At 38.7% G+C, this 22,608-nt stretch overlaps 1 protein-coding gene across 7 annotated transcripts in view; it reads left to right on the forward strand.

The window, feature by feature from the left end:
• The window catches only part of plekha5 (pleckstrin homology domain containing, family A member 5), a 298,352-nt gene that overhangs the window by 201,031 nt on the left and 74,713 nt on the right, over positions 1–22,608 (forward strand). For all 7 annotated transcript variants that reach the window (XM_072241807.1, XM_072241799.1, XM_072241801.1 and 4 more), the window contains 5 exons: positions 1,977–2,077; positions 5,684–5,799; positions 9,373–9,870; positions 21,238–21,706; positions 22,233–22,316. In XM_072241807.1, the coding sequence (XP_072097908.1) occupies positions 1,977–2,077; positions 5,684–5,799; positions 9,373–9,870; positions 21,238–21,706; positions 22,233–22,316 (1,268 nt within the window). The remainder of the gene's footprint in view (positions 1–1,976; positions 2,078–5,683; positions 5,800–9,372; positions 9,871–21,237; positions 21,707–22,232; positions 22,317–22,608) is intronic.

Here is a 22,608-nt window from a genome sequence, read left to right on the forward strand (position 1 = left end):
TTGGGTGCAAAAGTTCAAGCAGTTGATTACAAAAACATAGGAACAGGAACTCAGATTATTAAGCATACTTGAGCATTCTTTTTCTCAATATAATTTTTGTTAGCATGTTATCTGCAGTTCATTCATTTGATACCTTTTAATCCATTAAAAATGTTACTTTGTTATAAATTTAGCCTACAGTAAAAAAAATCTAGATAGCCCAATTTTTAAAGATGATAATTTCAAATTTATAGTGTTTTTTTAAGTGAAACAAGTGCTCCCTAACTTTTAAATAGTCTAACGCTAATTTTAAAGGTACATGCCACATTCTGATTTCCCCTTCCAGAGAAAATTGCTTCTCTATCTATTCAATCAAACCACGTTTAGCATCTCTCAGTCTGATGATTTTCTGGTGATCAGTGTCCCACTCAAAACCCATTTTTTTTTAATAGACCTCCATTTATTCAAAATCTTGTTCTCCATTTGCCTGACGCCGGCCCCCTAGGCCTGAGTCGACGTAGTAGTAGTAGTGTTCTCCATTCACAGGATTTGGATATAATTGGCAAGCCAAGTATGTAATGCATGCTCTTGCTTACTCTTGAGCTGGTAAAGTTGAGCCACTGAACCTCTGTAATCTATCCCATAATACAGTTGAGTAGGGTGTTCCTGGATTTTGAGGAACAGTGATATACTGTATATTTAAGTCCATTAGATAAGAGCTTGCTCCACAGTCCTTGGTGAAATAGGTTTAGATAGTGCCGTCAAGGAAATCTTATTGTCCTACATATTTTGCTGATGAAGAAGGCTGAAGCCTGCATGTATCAGTGTTAGATAAATAGCAGCATTGCTCTGGATGGTGTTGAACAACTTCAGTATTGTTAGCATTACATTTACACCAGAAGTTTTTCGCAAAGCAGAACAGACTTTTTGAGCCAAGTAGCCCAGTTCTGCTTATATGTCTTATGGTTAAATGCTCCTCTTTTGTGTTGTTTCTGTCTGGAAGGTGACCTAGCATTTCTCCTTGTGATATTTCATTCACCTGGCCCACCTGTATCTCCTTGCAATTTGTCTGTATCTCCATCACATTGGTGATCATGGTGAGAAGACATTGAGACAGTAATTTCTCAGAATGGATTTGTCCTACTTAATGTGGTCAGGGTCAGGGCTGCACATGTCTCGTTGTGTGCAATCCAGGGCTTTGATTAATATTATGGATTATGACCTAGTTTTACGATCATGTTCTGATTCTGTACCAGCTGACTGGTTTGTTCTTTCAGGAGAAAAGTTAGAGCATCAACAACACTCTGGCACTGGAATTATGTTTTGGCTGGGTGAGGTTATAAACCGAGAACTTCCTTCCCTCACAGATGACTCTACTGAAGTAGTTGGAGCTGTTTCATGAAATTTAAATTAATTGAACCTACTTGTAGTTTACTTTAAGTTTACTTGTAGTTGTGTCTCTGGATTAGAAAAGAAAATGATGCAAATGTCTTTAGCATTTTTTTGTTTATATTTCATATTTGCAGCATCAGTGCTTCATTCTTGAATTCTATCTCTGGGTCATTAAGAAAAGTATCTACAGGTTAAATCCAGGAATTCAGTCACTTAGCCATTGTTCCCCGTAAGATCTTTCACATCTGTCAAGTCTTCTGACTGGGATAAATTTTGGCTAATTTATTAATCATATCATTGTGCTCAAGTATTTCAGCCAATCTTCCCAACTATCTCTGTAATCTCCTGCAACCCTCCTGTATCCTGAAGTCTTCTCTGAATCCACTTTGCCTTTTGCCCATTATTGGCAAAAATCCTTTGGTCACCTGGAATTCTTTCCCCAAATTTCTCCTCCTTCCTACCCCACACCATTTCCCCATCTCTCTATAGCTTAAATGTCCTACTTGAGATTAATCTTCATGGAGTTTCTAGCTATGACTTTTGGATGCTGTTGTTATTTTTACATGCATGCCAAAGAGAGTTATTTTTTTCTTCATTCCTGGCAGATGAAAAGGAAGAAGGCATTTTAGGAAGCATTCTCCTTCCTAGTTTTAAGATAACTCCAGTTATGCCTGAAGATCATATTAACCGAAAATATGCATTTAAGGTCAGTGTTTTCATTCCATTCATGGTCTTTTGTGCGAAAATTGTATTCAAAAAAGGTTAGAGTTGGCTAAATCATGAGCAATTACTTCATGAACATGTATCCGTCTCTAATTTGCAGCTGAGAAGAGCATAGTAAAATCTGTTTTTTTTTAAATATCCAAGAGTGAGGTTTTGGGAGATTTCTAATCCAACTTAAAGTTCTGAGATATTTGAAAGTGAAGCAATGGTGTAATATTCTAAGCTGTTCTGTTGTTAATATATTGTACTAATTAACATGTTTGGAGTAATTAGAAATCCAAATTTGACATTCTATTTTTTGTCTGTAATTTAAAATTCTCACATCTCTGACAGCTCAGCAACTCAGGTCACTGAACTGATGAGTCATAAGTTAACTAAGGTGCATCATCTGATCTGAATAGACAGAAAATACACTGACATTTTGTCTCTCTTTGAATTTCATTATAGTTTTTGACCTTGTCTGTTTTTTAAAAATTGCGTTTTTTGACAGCAATATATAATGGCCCGTGAATTCTGTCATTTTATAGTTTTAAATGTATTCAATCTGTTGTGATATCCAAGAGCATTACAGACAATAGTAACAGCAGTAAAGTGAATATTTATTAATGTATCTTTGTTTATTTCCAACTTGCAACTGGATTTTGAGCAACTGCTGGGCTCTAGATGTTTCATAGTCAATGGAAATTCACTTGAAACAACCAAGTAAGTATGCTTCACATCTAGTATAAATTCCTACCTGGTTTAAGTGCCTGGCTCACATTAGCAAAGTGATTAGCTCATTAAAAGAAAATGATTGTAAAATAATATGCCTTCTTGAAGTCAGTAGCCTATGATGCAGTTAGTGTTCCATCTTGGCTCCTAATTCAAAAGTCCACAGCAAAACATTTTTTTTTAACACTGTCCAGTGTATCTTGTGATCATAAGCATATATTTTTTTTGTTTGTTTGCTTTCATCAAGACCGACTTCCTACTATTGCACTTTTTACTCAGGTGATTCATACTTTTTATCATGCAGAGCTTACCTTTCTGATAGCTGGAAGAATATCATGTAATTAGAATATTCCTTATTATCATTAAAATTACAGGTCACATTTGCCTGGTGATTTGTAGAATACTGAATGGAAAACAAAGTACGATCCTCAAATTAATGCAACTAAAGTTAAGCAAATCTTTAAAAATTAAAATTATATTTCTTGTAATTCGGGACCATTGGCTTTTATTAAACGTCCTGATCTGTTTGTATGTGAGAAAGGCAACGTTCTTGTCATTGACTGCAGAGCTCAAATATTGCCCTAGTCACAATCAAAATTGAACTGAAGGCATACAGAAAAACCCAGAGGTTATGAACCAATCAAATTTGAAGAGATATTGAAAAATTTAAGAACAGAGTTATTTGACCAACCCATGTTGTCCTGGTGCAACTGCTCACAGGCATTGGGGCAAAGTTGAGTCTCTGTCCGACAGCAAGGAATAAGTCCCCCGAGTCCATGCTGACCAACATTTAAACTAATCCTAATTCTATTCTCCCCACGTTCCCCTTAACTTTGCCAAGATTCAACCACCGTCCTACATACTAAGGGCAGTTTACACTAGGCAATTAACCTATCAAGCTGCACATCTTTGAGATGTAGGGGGAAACTGGTGTGCCCATGATCCATATTAAAGGAGCTCAAGTTAGATGCTTTTTTATGGATGCTCTCCTTTAAAGATTTGATTCATGGAGACTAAGCAAGTCATATAGCATGGAAACAGGCCATTCTGCCCAACTTGTCCATGATGATCTAAACTAATCCCATATTTAACCCTTATCTTTCTAAAGCTTTATTATCTATTTAACTGTCCAAATATTCTTTTAGCATTGTCATCATTCTTGCCTCTACCACTTGCTGTACCACCTTTTGCCTTTGTGTAGAAAAACTTGTCCCTCAGGTCCCTTCTGAGCCTTTCCCTTCTCACTTTAAACCTACTGTATGTCCTCTAACTTTAGGCTCCCCCACACTTGGAAAAAGACTGAAACTATCTACACTTTCTATGCCCCTTACATTTTAATAAACTTCTATAAAGTCACCTTATAGAAGGTGTTTTTCTCTGCTCCAGAGAAAATGCTATAATGTTTCATGTCAGACATTAATTACAAGTGTGCATAGGGAAGGATTGCAGAAACAGTTATGATAGGAGAATGAGCACCAGTTGGAAGAATGTCTGCTAGCTGGTCTCACTGACTCGATGAATGAGAATGTGAGTCTGCTCAGCACTCAAAGTCAGACAAAGGACCAGAGGCTTGTGGACAAAGACAGGCAGACTACGAGATAAAGCATCATCTAACTGAAGTTGCAATATCTTGTATCAGTAGTATTGTCAACCTAACATGCCATGAAAAAAGCAGTCACCAAAATTAAATTGTTAGGGAAAAATTATGAGAAACAAAAGAGACATTGGGAGACCTGGATAGAAACAAAATAAGTGATCCATTTGCCAAAAAAAACCAGAAGGTTAGCCACCCAAATAGAAATCGCATGTGAGTCCTAATGTTAAAATATGTGATACTTGTTAAGGGAGAGAGAAATATGAACAAAAGACTGGGAGAGGAACTTAGGAAAACATGACTGTGTTGGCCCACGTCCTGACCACAGGCCCAGTGACTGCTCTCCCTTCTCTGCCTGGACATCTAGAAGTCAGGCAAGTGGCTGGAGGGAATATATAGAGATCTATCAGGGATTTGTTTGGAGTGAGAAGGTTGTGTTGGAGTCTCCGAAGTGGACCTTGGCTATTTCAGACCTTGACTAATCAGTGTGTGTCAAATGGAAGTCAGCAGGTAGGGAATGGGGCAATTTTAGAAGGAATAAAGCTAAGTATGGGACTTAGCTTAGTGGCATCTCCAGTTTAGCATTGTGGTGTGCAGGGTCATTAAGTAAGAACATTTTATTTTATTTATTTAGCTATACAGCGTGGGGTAGGGCCTTCTGGTTCTTCAAGCCATGCCGCCCCAGCAAACCTACAACTCCAATTAACCCTAACCTACAATTCCAATTAACCCTAACCTACAACTCCAGTTAACCCTAACCTAATTATGGGTCAGTTTACAATGATCAATTTGGACTGTGGGAGGAAACGATATAGGGGAAAACCCACGCATTCCAAGAAGAGGATGTACAGATTCTCTTTGACAGAATCGCGCTGGAATTGAATTCCAAACTCTGGAGCGCCCCCAGCTGTAATGGCATCACGCTAACTGCTACGCTACTGTGGTGCCTATTTTAATCTGAGTTCCTCTGCACTTATCCAAAAGGATTTGAATCACATGTGCATGTGGGTATCACAACCAGCTCTTGATTGAATTTTTGCATTGGTGTGTTTCATCCCAGAAGTGCATTGTAGTTGGGCAGAAAAATCAGCATTCAGGCGTGTGGTGCTAGGAGGTGGTTAGGATGTAAGACATCTCATTCTAGGCCGCTGTCCCTCAGGCCTAACACATTGAACTTGTTTTTATTACCATTTGAAATACATTTTGTGTTAATTATCAATTGATTTTATTTTTTTCTCTTTTGCAGGAATCACACAGTTTAATAACCAATATAATTTTGACCAGGCTGCCCATTCAAACATGCGAACCTATTATTTCTACACGGAAACAGCAATGGAGATGGAGTCCTGGATGAAGGCCATGATAGAAGCTGCACTTGTCCAGACAGAGCCTGTGAAGAGGTACATGGCTGCTTGCACCTTACCCTTACCACCCCAGCTCCAGCTCCGTCTCCTTGTGTACTTCAAACACTATAGTGGGTTGGAACCTCAGAGAGTGGCTTAATTTTGCACATGTACTGAGTTGCTTGGGTTATAGTTCAGATCTGAAATTGTTAACCATTCAACTGCTCTGAGAAAGTTAATATTTGTTCATTAATACCTAAAGAACATTTGTTCCTTAGAGAACAATATCAGTGAGAACGATGGAAAGTAACAAATTTGAAGCAATATTACTCTACATATTGACGATTTATTCGGACTGGAACATACATCCCAATTACAGACCAAATGAGGAGGACCAAGGATGAATCTGGATTCACGAGGCTGCAATATTAGAAGGGGTTGGTTGCTAGAAGCTCCACTAAAAAGTCATATAGACTCCAGTAGCTGAATGGTAACCAGAATTACTCATTTATTGTTTATCAGAACTGACATTTGACTTTATTATGGGATGGTGCTTGATTTACTTTGATCTTCTGCATTTTATTTTGATATACTCTGTGGATGAAGAACTGGTGTGACAGTAATGCGTTTCAATTCAGGAGCCAGTGACACTAGAACTGGGGAGTGGAAGTGCTGTTCCAGTGGAGTGGACTTCATTTACATTGTGTAGGGCTAGTGTCCTTGGAAATTGAATTATTTGGCTGTAAATAATGTTTTAAACAAAATAGCAGGTGGTGTTGAGATGGGCATTGGAAGGAAGGTCAGAACCTAGTGAGGGGAAATTTTAAAAGTTAAGCAAAAAAGGCAAAGTCGAATCACAGGATAGTAAAGTAGGTAATTATCAGCAGGATAATATTAGAGTTCAGCAAAGGAGGACAAGGAAAGAGAAGGTGAAATAGAAAAGTAGGCTAGCAAGAAACAAAGGTAGATTGTAAGAGCTTCAATGGAAATGTGAAAAGAAGTATGCTTACTAAGATTAATGTAAGTCAATTACACAGAGGAGAAATTATATTGCAGAGGAAAGAAATTACAATGATTTTAATCAAATATATTGTGGCAGGCAAGAGAAAATCTGCAGATGCTGGAACTCTGAGAAATCAAGGTACAGTCGACTGTACTTTTTTTCCATAGATGCTGCCTGGCCTGCTGGTTCCTCCAACATTTTATGTATGTTGTGGCAGGCTTCAAGTTTAGAATAAATAAGGAGCATTGGTGCATGTATGCGGAATCCTGAGGAGTTGAAGACTGTCATCCTAGGGTTTTGAAGGAGCTGGTGAGGAAGAGACTTGATGCATGCGTTGCCATCTTCCAAAATTGTAGATTTTCAGAAGTTCCCACAGATTGAAAGGAGCAGATGTTACCCCACCCAATGCGAAAGGAGGGAGCGAGTAAACAGGAAACTTGAGGCAAATTAACTTTATGTCAGTGAGTCTGTTATTAAGGCGATAGTAACTGGGTACTTGGACGATGTTCATAAGAACTGGGGAAGGTCAACTCGGATTTACGAAATGAAAATATTTCTTGGTAAATTTGTTTTTCATTGTTTGAGATTGTAATTTGCAAAATAGATGTGGGTAAACTAGATGATGTGGTATATCTAAACTTTCAAAAGGTTTCAGGAAAGTGTCAGACAATAGATTACTAATCAGAATTAGAATGCATGATATCCGTCTCAACATACTGATGAACATTAAGGAATGTTTAACAGACAGAAAACACAGGATAAGAATAAATAGATCGTTTTATGTTTTGGAGATTGTGACCAGAGAGGTGCTGGGGTTCCATATGCTCACACTGTAATACATACAGGTTTGTTGTTGCTGTAAGGTGGCAGGTGGCAGCGTGTATTGCAAGGAAAATGCAGAGCCTTCAGGGGAACGTGGACAGGCTGACTAGATGGGTAGAGGCATGATGGGTGGAATATAATATGAAAAAATTGCGAAGTATAAAACATAGAATGTTTAAATATGTATGCTTAAGTGGGGAGAAATTGAAGAGTATTGTCTACAAAGGAACCTTAGCATGCTTATAAACAAATTATTGGATACTTACATACAGGTTTAGCAAGCTATTGTGAAAGCAAATGGCACGTTGATTTGTCTTGCTTAAATTAAATGGAATTTTTGTAAGGTGGATATAGAATGTTGAATGTAAGCCCCTTTGCCTTTCCTTCCCCTTTTCCCCTCCCCCTTCTGCTGATTTGCCATCACGTTCTGTATACCTGCAGCAGTGTGTAGCATCGACACAATCTCCAGTTTAGTGTCAAACAGTTAGGTTAGTTCAATTTAGACATGTTTATTTAATTTATCTTCATTTAAAACTTATGTTCTAACAGTCCTGATGAATATAGTTGAAGGTTGTCCTGTATTTTTGTTTTAAAAATAAATATTGTTTGACCTACACACAAGATACTGGAGGAGCTCAGCAGACCAGGCAGTATCTAAGAAATGAGCTTTAGGCTGAAACCCCTCGGCAGGACTGAAGAAAAAAAGCTGAGGAATAGATTTGAAAGGTGGGGGCAGGGTAGAAAGAAACATAAGGTGATAGGTGAAACCTGAAGGAAGAGGGAATGAAGTAAAGAGCTGGGAAGTAAATTGGTGAAAGAGACAGAAGGCTATAGAAGAAAGAAAAGGGGGGAGGAGCACCAGAGGGAGGTGCTGGGTGGGCAAGGAGATAAGGTGAGAAAGGAAAAAGGGGATGGGGAATGGTGAAGGTGGCGGGGGGCATTACTGGAAGTTCGAGAAATTGATGTTCATGCCATCAGGGTGGAGGCTACCCAGATAAAATATAAGGTGTTCTCCAGGAACATCGTTGGCATGAACATTGATTTTTCGAACTTCCAGTAATGCCCCCACCCCCTTATCCCCTTGCCCCCCCCCCATTGCCTCCCTCTGGTTCTCCTCCCCCCTTTACTTTCTTCCATGGCCTTCACTCTCTTTTACCAATTTACTTCCCAGCTCTTTACTTCATCCCATTTCTTCGATGCTGCCTGGCCTGCTGAGTTCCTCCAGCATTTTGTATGTGTTGCTCAGATGTCCAGCATCTGCAGATTTTCTTTTGTTTGTTATTGTTTGACTTCCCAGGTTTGTGGTGTCTCCTGTGCCCCAATTTTAGAGAACATTTGATTCAGCTTTGTTTGTGTCTTCTTGAGTTAGGAAGAGGTAGAGAATTTATTCTAGGCGCAGAAGCCCAAAGGCTTTTTCTTTCCATGGAATGGAATCTAACACATAATAAGAAAGCATTGTGTCTGAGTATTGCCTTCCTATTGCTGATTTATTTTGCCTGGAGAGGTTATTTTGTTGAATTTTGTGCTTAAGATTCTGAGAGCATAAAATTTAACTTTTTGTTTTCAAGTTGTTGTAAACTCAAGTAATATCAATGGATATTTGCAGAAATTTGAGGCAAACTTTGCAATGGTTTATAATTCAAGATCAGTTTCTCTTTAGTGTCGTTTAGCCTCAATATTATTGAATGATTTTCAAGGTGGTGCTTGCAACGTGGGAAAAGGATGTACTGCAAAAGATGCAGACTTTAAGATATGTTGCTGACAATACTTATAACCGCACTCTTGCTTTCCCCTTCTACCCACAGGATGGAGAAAGTTGCAACTGAAATTGCACCACGACAAGAGGTTAACCATGTTGCAAACCACAAAATATTAGTGAAGCCTGAACTTAAGAGCAACCAGCAAAATATAGACTCCACTTTGAGTCATAAATCAATAAACAATACAAACATCACTCATACTGATAAATATGGTTTTGAGACAGATGGGCAGGACCAGCACAAGCCCTTAACTAAGATCAATAGTGTAAAGCTGCATCCTGCAAAATCGGAAACTGAAAATGTTGCATCAAGTACCACCACTGTTCAAATTCTACAATATAAATCTTTGCAAGCAAATAGTTCCAATGAGCACAGTCCGATTGGGCCCATTTGTGATCCTGTAGGAAATATGACCTTTGGGAGAGAGAGACTGATTAGTCAAAATGAAACTGGAAGGGGAATCCAAAGGACTAATTCAATGGTGCAGTTGGAACAGTGGGTGAAAACGCAGAAAGGAATAGGCCAAGAGGAAGAACCCAGGAGGTATGGAGGATTTATTTTTCTTTAAAGTATGTGATTACGTAACTTCAAATTTTAAAAAAATCAAAATCCACATTTTTGTTTTGTGTACATTTGGTAAAATGATCAGAACCTTTGCACTTTGACAGATTTTCTGAAGTACACATGAAACTGAGCAGTCAGAAGGTATATGCCTCGCCTTTTGATTTTGCATTCCACAACAGCAGAAGAAAAATAATTGTTTTAAAAAAATGCAATTTTGCATGCATTAGTGAAAACTGGAAATAATGCTGATTTTGGTGTAATTACTTTTTATTCAGGGTGCATATGTCTAACTTGTAATTAAGCAATGAAGAAAATATGATAATTCCAGGTTTGGTTCTTTTGGATTATTGTCACACTTTAATTATTTTTAGAACAATGTTACAGAAAAATATCTTGGTGCTGCAATGGAGTATAATGTGCTGGGATAGTTCCCATTCATTTAAATTCCACCTTACCATGTGGAAGAAAGGTTGAAGACTCTTGCACTATAATTTTAACAGCTGCTACAAATGTGACAGTCTTAATGGATTTGATTTGGTTTTTAACTTAAAGGCATTGACTTTGGAAAGCAAGCCCTCACACTTCAGAAAAACTGAATGCTTCTTACGTTTGCATTCACTGCAACTCTGTTCTTTTAATCTGCTATTTTCCAGAGTAAAAGTTGAATGCATTTTGTTCAATTTCATGCACCATTTTTTCTTTCAAATAATTAGCTGTAACCTGGGCCATATTGTCCTTCATGCCTTTTTGACTTGGAATGAAATGTTGTAAGTGGTAATGAACTAAGTTACATTTAAAACCATGGCTAATCATTTAATCCCCATTAAGAAAGACTTGTCCTGTACCATTACTCAAAATAACACTGATTCAGGGCTTTTATATGAGGAGTTATCATATATCAAATAAGTTCAGGGACTGCCCAGGTTGCAAATGACCTGATAAGTGGAAATTCAACTTTACGCAAATTATCCCATACATTTTTATAGTTTTGATTAAATTAAAAGAATAATGTTTAATGGTATTTGTTAATGATTCAATATTGTAAATACTAAATTAGTTTTATTACAGTTTGTGTTTGGGTATTTGGCCTCTATCTTGGAGATTTATCATGTTTGTATTGATTGCAAATCGATTACATGTTTTCTACTGGGGAAAAATGTGGTTAAATGCCTTTTTCATCTTTTTCTACAACAATGTGTGTAAACAACGGTTGAAATGTGCGCACAATTCTTTATTTGCAAACCCTTACATTGATGAGATCTCTTTAAAACATACTACTTATAGTGTAGTTTGTAACTTTGAGGGGAAATATATCAAAACTTGTGCTTGCTCTTCTCTAGTATCACATCCTGACCTATTTCCAACCTATATCCTTCAACCCCTTCCAATACCAAGGTGTTAAGGATTCCTGTGATGGCTCTGGATATACCTGCTTTTCTATGCACACTCTCCGCTGAGGATCGAACTTCCTGTGCATAAAATCAGTTCAGAAATGCCCAACTGCCATTGCTGAATTAGCAAGTAATTGACCTATTAGAAATTTACTATGCCAGTAAAGTCTCCAGTGAATTCAACTTACACACTTTTGCAGCATTCACTTTTAAGTTCTTTTTGAAATCATTTGAGCTTGCAACTGAGGAAAAAGTATGATTCAGTCTAAATGTACAAAATTTAGAATTAAGGTTGGAAATGGAACCTAATAAATCATGAATAAAATTGGAGGCTTTGGAGTTACTAGCAGTGAATAGAGCAGGCGCACCAGTACCTTTGTTTCTCTTTGCCACAAATGAAGTGTCCAATTGCAGGAATGATTGTCTGATTGGAAGTTTAATGATAGTCAAGGATCACACAAGAGGCCTTGTGTGAATGTATGTCGTTCAGATAAGGGATTGTGCTACATGCTTTTGCATATAGAATATAGTGATCAAGCAAAGTCTTCAGTTGAAATAAAGGTGAAGGAGTATATTTACTTTGTCCAATGCCATAGCTGAAATTCAGTCATCACTTTAAAGTCATTCTTTATGTTTTATATTTATTATAAATTTCATTGCTTACAATTAATATAGAAACTGTACATGTCAACTTTCCAGTACAAACAGGGTCAACATTTCAAACATTTAAATTGCCTTACTGTGTGCTAGTTAAAGCAGCAGCTATACCAAGGACTGCTTAGATATTCAATTCTTTTGCACTCTTGACTTGTGTTTCATTGTTTTTGATACACATGCATGAGCATTAAAATGTGTTCATTATTAACTTCAGTAGTCAAGTTTTGTAAGACTTTATATCCAGGGATTCTTAATTCAGCATCGTGACAAATAATATCCTCTTTCTGACTACATTCCTGGTGTTTTCCAACAAGCCATTGTACTATAGAAAACAGATTCAGTTTATGTTGGTACATGTTAGTGCCACAGTGTAACTGGTTCATCTGCAGTCAGTCAAATACTGAATAAACAGTCAATAATAGAACATTGTTTGCACTTAATTTGACATTTATGTCTATCGTATCTATATCATGCACCATTACTATGATACATTTTATAATTATGCTTCATGTTAGCAGTCTTCTATATGGAAAAATACAATGTTAAGTAAAAAATAGTGAGAATAGTCCCACCAACCAGAATATGCACTCTTTTCATTGCTACCATCAGAGATGAAGTAAAGGAGCCTGAAGACACACACTCAACGTTTTAGAAACAGCTTCTTCCACTTTGCCATCAGATTTCTGAATAGCAATTCCATGAGTACTTCCTCACTATTTTGGTATCTTTTTTCCAGTACTTATTTAATTTTGTATTTAATTCCTGTTAAAATTTATAGCATTTTTGTATTGCAGTGCACTACTGCCACAAAGCAACAAACTTTGAGACATATGTCAGTGATAATAAACCTGATTGTGATTCTATTGCAATCACTTTCACTTGTCCCATTACCCACTATGAAAGTAAAATTACTGGGCAAAATTTATTTTGGAAATAGAACCAGGTAGGGAAGGGATCTGGATATTGTGAGGTTGAATGTTAAATGTAAATTCATTTCTATGTTCAAATCTGTATGGGTTGCCTTTGCAATGGGGTAAATGAGCTGTGCCTAAACAACTAGAGCATGTTGTGTTGTAGAGCATTGGAATTTATTCTGTTAATGTGTTTGCTCATTTTACGATAAGAATAGAAAATTCAGGTAAATTTCACTTAAGAGACTGGAGGAGGATTCCCATAATGGCATTGTATTTCCACGGTCATGAATTAGTCAAAGTAGTCACAGTTTTGGAATCATTCATGATTAGGTCTGCCATTGATTGACAAGGACGAATCTTGTATTTCCATTCCAAACTGACTCATTCAGGTAATGATACCAGTAAATCAACTTAACCTTGCATTAATGGTTATCCTGGACAGCTAACTAATGTCTACCTAACCGAGTCAGATAGAAATTCTAGTTTATGTGTAGAATTCTCTTTCACAGGCTTGTATGTTCTACAGAGATACTGAATTTACCATTCTACTCTGAATAAATGTATCCTGAAATAGATAAAATTGTCAAATTAAACTTTATTAAGTTATAGAAACTTGATAAATTGGATTATTATTGTCACATATACTGAGGTACAGTGAAAAGTTTGTCTTGCATATTCACACAGATCAATTCGTTACAATAGTGCATTCAGTTAGAAGAAGGTAAAACAATAACAGTGCAGAATAAAGTGTTATAGTTACACAGAAAGTGTAAATAGGCAGTAAGGTGCAAGGCCATAATGAGTAAATTGTGAAGTCAGGAGTTCTTATAGCACTAGGGAATCGTTAAATAATATCTTATTGCACTGGGGATCATTCAGTAGTCTTATAACAGCGGAATAGAGGCTGTCCTTGAGCCTGGTGGTGCATGCTTTTAGGGTCTTTGTTTATCTTCTGCTTGATGGGACGGGAAAAGAGAGAACGTCCGGGGTTATAGGAGTCCTTGATTATGCTGGCTGCTTTATTGAGGCAAAGAGAATTGAAGATAGAGTCCACGGAGGGGAGAATAGTTTCTATGCTGTGCTGAGCTGTGTCCACAACTCTGCAGTTTCTTGCAATGATGGGCAGATCAGTTGCTATACCAAGTTGTAAATGTATCTGGATAAAATTGCTTTCTATGATGCATTAATAAAAATTGGTGAAGGTCAGAGGACACATGCCAAATTTCTTCGGCCTCCTGAGGAAGTAGAGGTGGTATTCTTTTTTGGCTGTGGTGTCAATGTGATTGGACCATGCAAGACTGTTGGGTATGTTTAGTCCTAGGAATTTAAAGCTCACAGCCCTTATCAACCTCAGCACCCTTAATGTAAACTGTAGCTTGTGCATTCCCCCTTCCTGGAGACAATGGCCAGTTCTTTTTCTGACGCTGGGGGAAAGGTGGCTGTGTGATACCATGTCACTAGGCCTGTGTGTACTCATCATCTTTCTGTACTCATCCTTGTTTCAGATATGGCCACTATGGTGGTATCATCTGCATTTTCATAGATGGAATTGAAACAGATTCTGGCCATGCAGTTGTGAATGTACAGCGAGTAGAGTAGGGGTCTGGGAACTCAACCTTGTTGCGCACTAGTGTTTAGAGCTCCTCAGGACAGGTGTTGCTGCATATCCTTACTGATGTGGTCTGTTGATCAGAAAGTAGCGGATCGAATTGTAGTGTTGTCTCCAGGTCTCTGAGTCTGGAGATGAGTTTGCTTGGAATTATAATACTGAAGATGGGCCTGTAATCAATAAACAATAATCTTAACATTTCTATCTTAACTGTCCTGATGCTCCAGAGATGAGTGTAGGCTCAGGGAAACAGCATCTGCTGTAGGTGAATTGCAGTGGGTTAAGGTTAACTGGGAGACTGTAGTTAATGTGTGCCGTGACCAGCCTCTCATAGCACTTTATGATGTTGGATGTCAGAGCCACTAAGACATAGACATTAAGGTCTGTTATCTTGTTTTTCTTAGGTACCAGGATGATGATGCTTAGAGCAGAATGAAGCAGAGAGAGATTTTTAAAAATCTGCCAATTCCTCTGTGGACTTAAGGACACAGCTAATAATTCCACCTGGGCCAGTTGTTTTCCCGGGCTCACTCTCTGGGAGGCTGAGCTTACATCTGCAATAATGACTGGGTTCAGGTGCATTGGAGGCTGTCAGGGTGGGTGGGGACACTCCAATCCCCTTCCATTCAAAGCTGTACATACAATACGTTAAGGTCATTGGGATGGGATGTGCTGTCCTTGGTGATGCTGCCTGACTTTGGTTTATGGTCTGTCATAGTATGTAAGCCCTGTTGGGCAGTCTGCGACTTGATTTTGGACTGTTATTATCTCTTGGTATGCCTGATAACTTTATGGAGGTCATATCTCAAATTTCTTGTAAAGGTCAGGGTTATTTGATTTGAACGCTGCAGTCCTAGACTTCAGAAAGGAGTGGATCTCTCGGTTCATCCATAGTTTCTATTTTGAAAACACCTGGACTGACCCCTTTGGTTGCATAAGCCTCAGTACATTTGCTGATCAAGTCCGTGATGGTGGTGACATACTCATCTAGGCTGTCAGTTGATTCTTTGATCATGAACTGGTCTACGGATTCAAAGTAGTTGTTTAGAAGATCATTTGCTTCTTCATATTAACACTGTATGACTTTCTGTACTGATCCTCCTGTTTCAGCTTCTGTTTGTATGCAGGGAGAGGGAGCACAGCCTGGCAGCTGATCTATTAAAGTGTTTATGTGGGGGGCTCATAGGCATATTTGGTTGTGCACCAATGGTAATAGTGTTTGGGGCCCTGGTGGACAGGAGACACGCTGGCAGTATAGTGGTAACACACTCTTGAAGTTGGCCTGGTTGAATCACCAGCAATAATGAAGAGGGCCTGAGAGAATCCCACTATCTCTTGGTATTTTTAGATTATTGTCACTAGTAATAAAATGAAATGTGTTGTCAAATGTCTAAGCATGTCAGATTCATGCGTAGTCAAATTGTATTTATTTGCAGCTTCCTGATAGATTGGTTTGAGACTCTTTTAGCTCTAACAAGGCAGTATTCTGACATGGCAAGGCAGATTCAGCAGGCTGAGAAGAATGAGGGCAGCCTGGGGCCAATCAGACTAATGAAGACCAACTTTGGCTGAATGATTTAAAATGTGCAGTTTCATTAAATCATCTACTTTGCTCAATGTGCAAGTTCCAGCTTGAATTAATGATGCTGCTTTCAAGCACAATTAGCATTTTTTTTGTGCTGTGTCTTCTGGATGCTGTGTGTCCCTACTGCAGCAGTTTATAAATTGTGGGACATTAGTAATTTGTTATGTGAGAAGTTCCCTACTACACCCATTTTGGTTGTAATTGTTGAGTATAGCTAAGTTGCAATGTTTAGTGCTGTTCATTAAAAACTAAAATAATTAGAAATAATTTACAGTGCCAAGAAGGAGGTGTCTTTTGTTGTTGGAAGAAACTTTTTAGAAGAGTAAGGTGGTGTATATCTGAAATGATCTATGCTGTGTCACAGATGGAGTAGTCCATTTACCAATCCATCTTACTTTTGTCTTATTTCTCTTCTTGTGATACAGATCGAGGCCAATTTGTTATTCAAGTCTATATCAGACCTCAGGATGTACCCTTCTGTCTCAGAATATTCCCATTCCCCTGCACATTTCCCTTTAATCACTTCTCACACGCTCAGTAACTCTTGCTACCTGTGACTATCCACCTATAGAAGAAGTACTTTGCTAGCAAGTCTTAAGGATGTGGGAGGGAACCCACATAAATAGCACTCAAGGTCAGAATCAAACCTGGGTCACTGGAAATGTGTATGGTAGGACCACTAATTACCTCACCACTCTGCAAACCATTGTTGAAATAAAAGCAGAAAGTGCTGAAAACAATTTAATTGGAATATAAACAATATTTCAGGACAATTACTTTCACCAGAATTGATTTTTTTTCTTCTGGAGGGTGTCATTTCCTCTTTTTGTTACCCCTTCCCCCAGAGTAAAGCCCACCTCAGTTACTAACTTAGTTGCTTTACAACATTATAATTCAAGAAAAGTAGTTGGCTTAAGGAATAGAAGCAGGTGGAGGATTAATGACCCCCCTGAGGCTGCTCCACCATTTGGTACCCGTTGTCTCATTTTATCAGTGTCAGCCTTGAGTATATGGAATCGCTAAGTATACGTCTCCTCCAAATAGTTATTACTCTCTGAAGACAAAAATCTCAACTTAATACCTTGAATTCTAAGACTGACAAGTGTATTCCCATTCCCTGATTTCTGTCCTTTAATCAATCCTTCAGCTACTTCATTATGTTCTCTTCGATTCTCTGCATCCTTATTTTGCACAATAACTTTCTGTGCAGCAACTTACCAAATGGTCATTGAAAATCCAAAGGCATTCTATCCACAGATTCAAATTATCATGTTCCCACCTGCATCCTAGGAAGATAAGTTTGGCAAACGTCATTTTTCATTTACAAACAAGAGAAAATCTGCAGATGCTGAAAATCTGAGCGGTGACTGGAAAAGAGTACAGTCGACTTTTTGGCAGGACTGGAGGAAAAAAAGCTGAGGAGTAGATTTAAAAGGTGGGGGCGGGGAGAGTGAAACACAAAGTGATAGGTGAAACCTGAAGGAGGAAGGATGGGTAAAGAGCTGGGAAGTTGTTTGGTGAAAGAGATCGAAGACCCTGAAAGAAAGAAAAGGGGGGAGGAGCACTAGAGGGAGATGATGGACGGGCAAAGGGATAAGGTGAGAGAGGGAAAAGAGAATGGGAAATGGTGAAGGCGAGGGGGGGGGTCGGGGTGAGGGACATTACCAGAAGTTCAAGAAATCGATATTCATGCCATCAGGCTAGAGGCTACCCAAACGGAATATAAGGTGTTGTTCCTCTAACCTAAATGTGGCCTTATCACGACAGTGGAGGAGGCCATGGATGGACATATCAGAATGGGAATGGAAAGTGGAATTAAAATGGATGGCCACTGGAAGATCCTGCTTTTTTTGGCGGACGGAGCATAAGTGCTCAGCAAAGCAGTCTCCCAATGTACATCGGATTTCACTGATATACAGGAGGCTACACTGGGAGCACCGGATTCAGTTGATGACCCAAACAGACTGACAAGTGAAGTGTCGCCTCACCTGGAAGGACTGTTTAGGGCCCTGAATGGTAGTGAGGGAGGAGGTGTAGGGGCAGGTGCAGCACTTGATCCACTTGCAAGGGTAAGTGCCAGGATGGAGATCAGTGGGTGGGATGAATGGACAAGGAAGTTGCGTAGGGAGTGATCCCTGCAGAAAGCAGAAAGTGGTGGGGGGAGGGAAAGATGTGCTTGTTGGTGGGATCCTGTTGGAGATGATGGAGGTTTTGCAGAATTATGTGCTGGATGTGGAGACTGGTAGGGTGGTAGGTGAGGACAAGAGGAACCCTATCCCTGGTAGGGTGGCGGGAGGATGTGGTTGGGGGTAGGTTTGGTGGTGAAGGAAGGGAAGTCCGTTTCTTTGAAAACGCAGGACATCTCCTTTGTTCTAGAATGAAAAGCCTCATCCTGAGAGTAGATGTGGCGGAGACGGATGAATTAAGAGAAGGGAATGGTGTTTTTACAAGTAATAGGGTGGGAAGAGGTATAGTCCGGGTAGCTGTGAGAGTCCATGGGTGTTGTGAGAAGGCCACACTTAGGTTAGAGGAACACCACCTTGTATTTCATTTGGGGAGCTTGGGTGGATTCCCGCCATTCATAGGAAAACAATGAACATTTTGCTGTAGTTTTCAAATTCTTACATGTGTGAGCAAGCTTTTTCATGTTTAGCAAGCATCATGAGCCAGGATAGAAATAGTCTCATTTCAGTTGAAGGTGAATTCCATGTGTGCTTATCTCATTCGACCCTGAATTGAGAAATTTATTATGTTTGCCTGGTGAATTTTTAAAATTTATGAAAGGGAAAGAAAGAGATTAATTTCAAGAAAGGTTAGCTAAGCTTAACTATCTGTTTTTATTCAAGAAAGGTTGGCTAAAAATTCATTCTCTACTCAAAAGAGCATTGACAATTATTTTTAGATTATTATATCTACAACTTACTGATTATGCTAACATACCATAAGTGTTAGATATTAAACTTTTTGTGCTGGGGTTTCCTGAGGCCTGAAAATTATTTCAAGGGTTCATCCAAAGCTGAGAAAGGCTGTTGTAAACATTTGCTGTTAGGCTGAGCCTTTTTTTTTGCCTTGAATAACAATGTAACACTTGCAACATTTCAATCTGCTTGGTGTGCTCCAGAAGCTAGACATGTTAGAAAATCATCACTAGTGCTTGGGATGAATGCCGTTAGGTTCAAAGCATATGAACAAACAATCTTGGAATAGGTTCAAAGTTCAAAGTAGATTTATTATTAAGGTACGGACAGTGCCTATAAAAAGTATTCACCCCTTTGAAAGTTCTAACATTCTATTGTTTTACAATATTGAATCATAGTGAATTTAATTTGGCTTTCTTGACACTGATCAACTGAAAAAAACTTTCGTATCAAAGTGAAAACAGATCTCTACAAAATGATCTAAATTAATTACAAATAGAAAACACAAAATGATTGATTGAATAAGTATTCATCCCCTTCAAGTCAGTATTTAGTAGATGCGCCTTTGGCAGCTATTACAGCCTTGAGTCTGTGTGGATAGGTCTCTATTGGCTTTGGACATCTGCACACTGCAATTTTTCCCCATTCTTTTTACGAAGCTGTCAAGCTCTATCAGATTTATGGGGATCATAAGTGAACATCCCTTTTCAAGTCCAACCACAAATTCTCAATTAGATTGCGGTCTGGACTCTGACTTGGCTATTTCAGGACATTAACTTTGTTGTTTTTTAAGCCATTCCTGTGTAGCTTTGGCTTTATGATTGGGGTCATTATCTTACTGGAAAACAAATCTTCTCCCAAGTCACAGTTCTCTTGCAGAATACATCAGGGTTTCCTCCGGGATTTCACTGTATTTTGTTGCATTCATTTTACCCTCCACCTTCACAAGCCTTCCAGGGCCTGCTGCAGTGAAACATCTCCACAGCAGGAGGCAGCCAGCACCATGTATCAAGGTAGGGATGGTGTGTTTTTGGTGATCTGCTTATGCCAAATAGAGCGTTGAGGTTGATAGCCAGAATACTCAGTTTTGGTTTAATCAGACCATAGAACCTGACTTCAGAGTCTCCCACATGTCTTCTGGCAAACTCTGGCCAAGATTTCATGTGAGTTCTTTTCAACAGTGGCTTTCTCTTTACCACTCTAGCATTAACCTACAGCTGGTGAAGGCAACGGTTGTTGTATGCGCAGTCTCTCCCATCTCAGCCACTGAAGTTTGTAACTTCTCCAGAGTTGTCATAGGTCTCTTGGTGGCCCCCCTCACTTGTCTGTTTCTTGAAAGGTCATTCAGTTTTTGAGGATGGCCTGCTCTAGGCAGATTTACAGCTGTGCTATATTCTTTCCATTTCCTGATGATTGACTTAACTCCAAGGGATATTCAGTGACTTCGAAATTTTCTTGTATCCATCTCCTGACTTGTGCTTTTCAATAATCTTTTTGTGGAGTTGTTTGGAGTGGTTTTTTTTTGTCTTCGTGGTGTAGTTTTTGCCAGGGGACTGACTCACTGGCTGTTGGACCATCCAGATACAGGTGTATTTTTATACAATCAATTGAAGCACCTTGAGTACACTCAGGTCTCCAAAAACAGATATCCATTTAACTAATTATATAACTTCTAAAACCAATTGGCTGCACCTGTGATGATTTGGTGTGTCATATTAAAGGAGGGTGAATACTTATGCAATCAATTATTTTGTGTTTTATATTTGTAATTAATTCAGATCACTTTGTAGAGATTTGTTTTCATTTTGAAGCAAAAGAGTCTTTTTCTGTTGACTAGTGTCAAAAAAGCCAAATTAACTCCACTGTGATACTGTGATTCAATGTTGTAAAGCAATACAACATGAAAGCTTCCGGGATGGGGGGGAAGTGAACACTTTTTATAGGCACTGTATATGTCACCATATTCATCTTCATGTGGGCTTTCACAGTAGAACACAGTGAAATATAGTAGAATCAATGACACATGTTTCAAAACTGCTCCACTATTTAATAAGATCATGGCTGATGGGATTGTAATCTCATCTCTGGATTCTCATCTACCCAAAAAGATTCTTTCATCCTTTTCTGAGGAAGAACTTCCAAAGCCCTGAGATCCTTTGTGAAAAATTCACTGGCAACGATTCTAACAAATTAAGTTAAAGTGCTTTATGACATTGGGGGTATCAGTAGAACAGTTTAAAGCTGATTAAAGAAATTTCTGTTTCTTTGATAGTGTCACCTGTTATCAGACATTACCAAGAAACTTGCCAAGTTATCGGACTCAGGCCATGCCATGTTACAGAACATTGCCTCGTCATAGCAGCACAAGAACTGACAGTGTCTGCACAGTGATGCCTTCTGCCTACGACAGAGTAATTCGAGCACCTTCGTCACAAGAAAAGCGGAAGTCAGTGCGAGATGATACCATGTGGCAGCTATACGAATGGCAGCAGCGGCAAGTTTATAATAAACATGGAACACTTAGCAGACATGGTGCTCCTCTCGCTATGGTGAATCTAGTTGACCAATCACGCTCAATTCCTCCATCACCTTCCCATGGCTCACTGGCTCCGTATCAGGTATACTCTCCCCTAAGATCCTACAACATGGAATCCAGATTGGAGCTTTCGCCACCTGTTTTAAGAGGAGACATGACAATTGATTCCATTAAGTCTCGGCGTTATAGAACACCTGTTAACAGGGTAAATCAGTTTGTTGATTTTTGCCATTCATTGTGAAACACCATTCTCAAAGTTGAGAATTTAGTGCTGCTAATAGTTTACTTCTATTTTACTACATAGGATACAGCCATATTCCTCGATTCCAAGAAAAACTGTTTGCATGATTGTCTTTTGATAAGTGGAAATCATGTTGGTAAAAATTTAAACTAATATGGCTGCTGACATTTCTTTCTGCAATGGTGCAAATATTTGTTTTCAAGTTGGAAGTACTTTAGGTTCTGTTTAATTTGTTACACAAGAGTTACTTATTTTGTTAAACAATAACACTAAGATTGGAAAATATAACAGAACAATCAATATTTGAAGTATTAAAAGGAGAATGTGCACATGCACTATGAAACTTTGGTAAGGGATTGGGTGCAGGCTGACTGCTTATCCTCTTGGGTTAGAGCTCCTGTGTTTCCAGTGGGTTTAATATTTATAATGAAGGCAAAGGTGGTCAAATGATTACTGACATAAATTTCTATCTGCACCCTACACTTTCCAGATTAACTGTCCACCTGAAAGAAAGTCAATGCCAGCTGGTTTACCTGTACAGACTCTCACAACAGAGAACTTGCAAGGGAAAACGGTGAGTCATACGAGAGTTTTGTAATTTAGATTATGAGAACATTCAGTCCTCTTTTATTGTCATTTAGAAATGCATATATGCATTAAGAAATGATACAATGTTCCTCCAGAGGGATATCACAGAAAACAGGACAAACCAAAGACTATCACTCACAGAAGCACATAATTATAACATATTGTTTTGCACTGCTGTAACTATACCATAATTTGATGAAGAACAGACCATGGGCATGGTAAAAAAAAAGTCTCAAAGTCCCGAATCGATCGACTCCCAAGTCCCCGATAGCAGGCGG

Source organism: Mobula birostris, chromosome 23 (genome assembly GCF_030028105.1).
Source record: "Mobula birostris isolate sMobBir1 chromosome 23, sMobBir1.hap1, whole genome shotgun sequence".
NCBI classification, from domain to species: Eukaryota; Metazoa; Chordata; class Chondrichthyes; order Myliobatiformes; family Myliobatidae; genus Mobula; species Mobula birostris.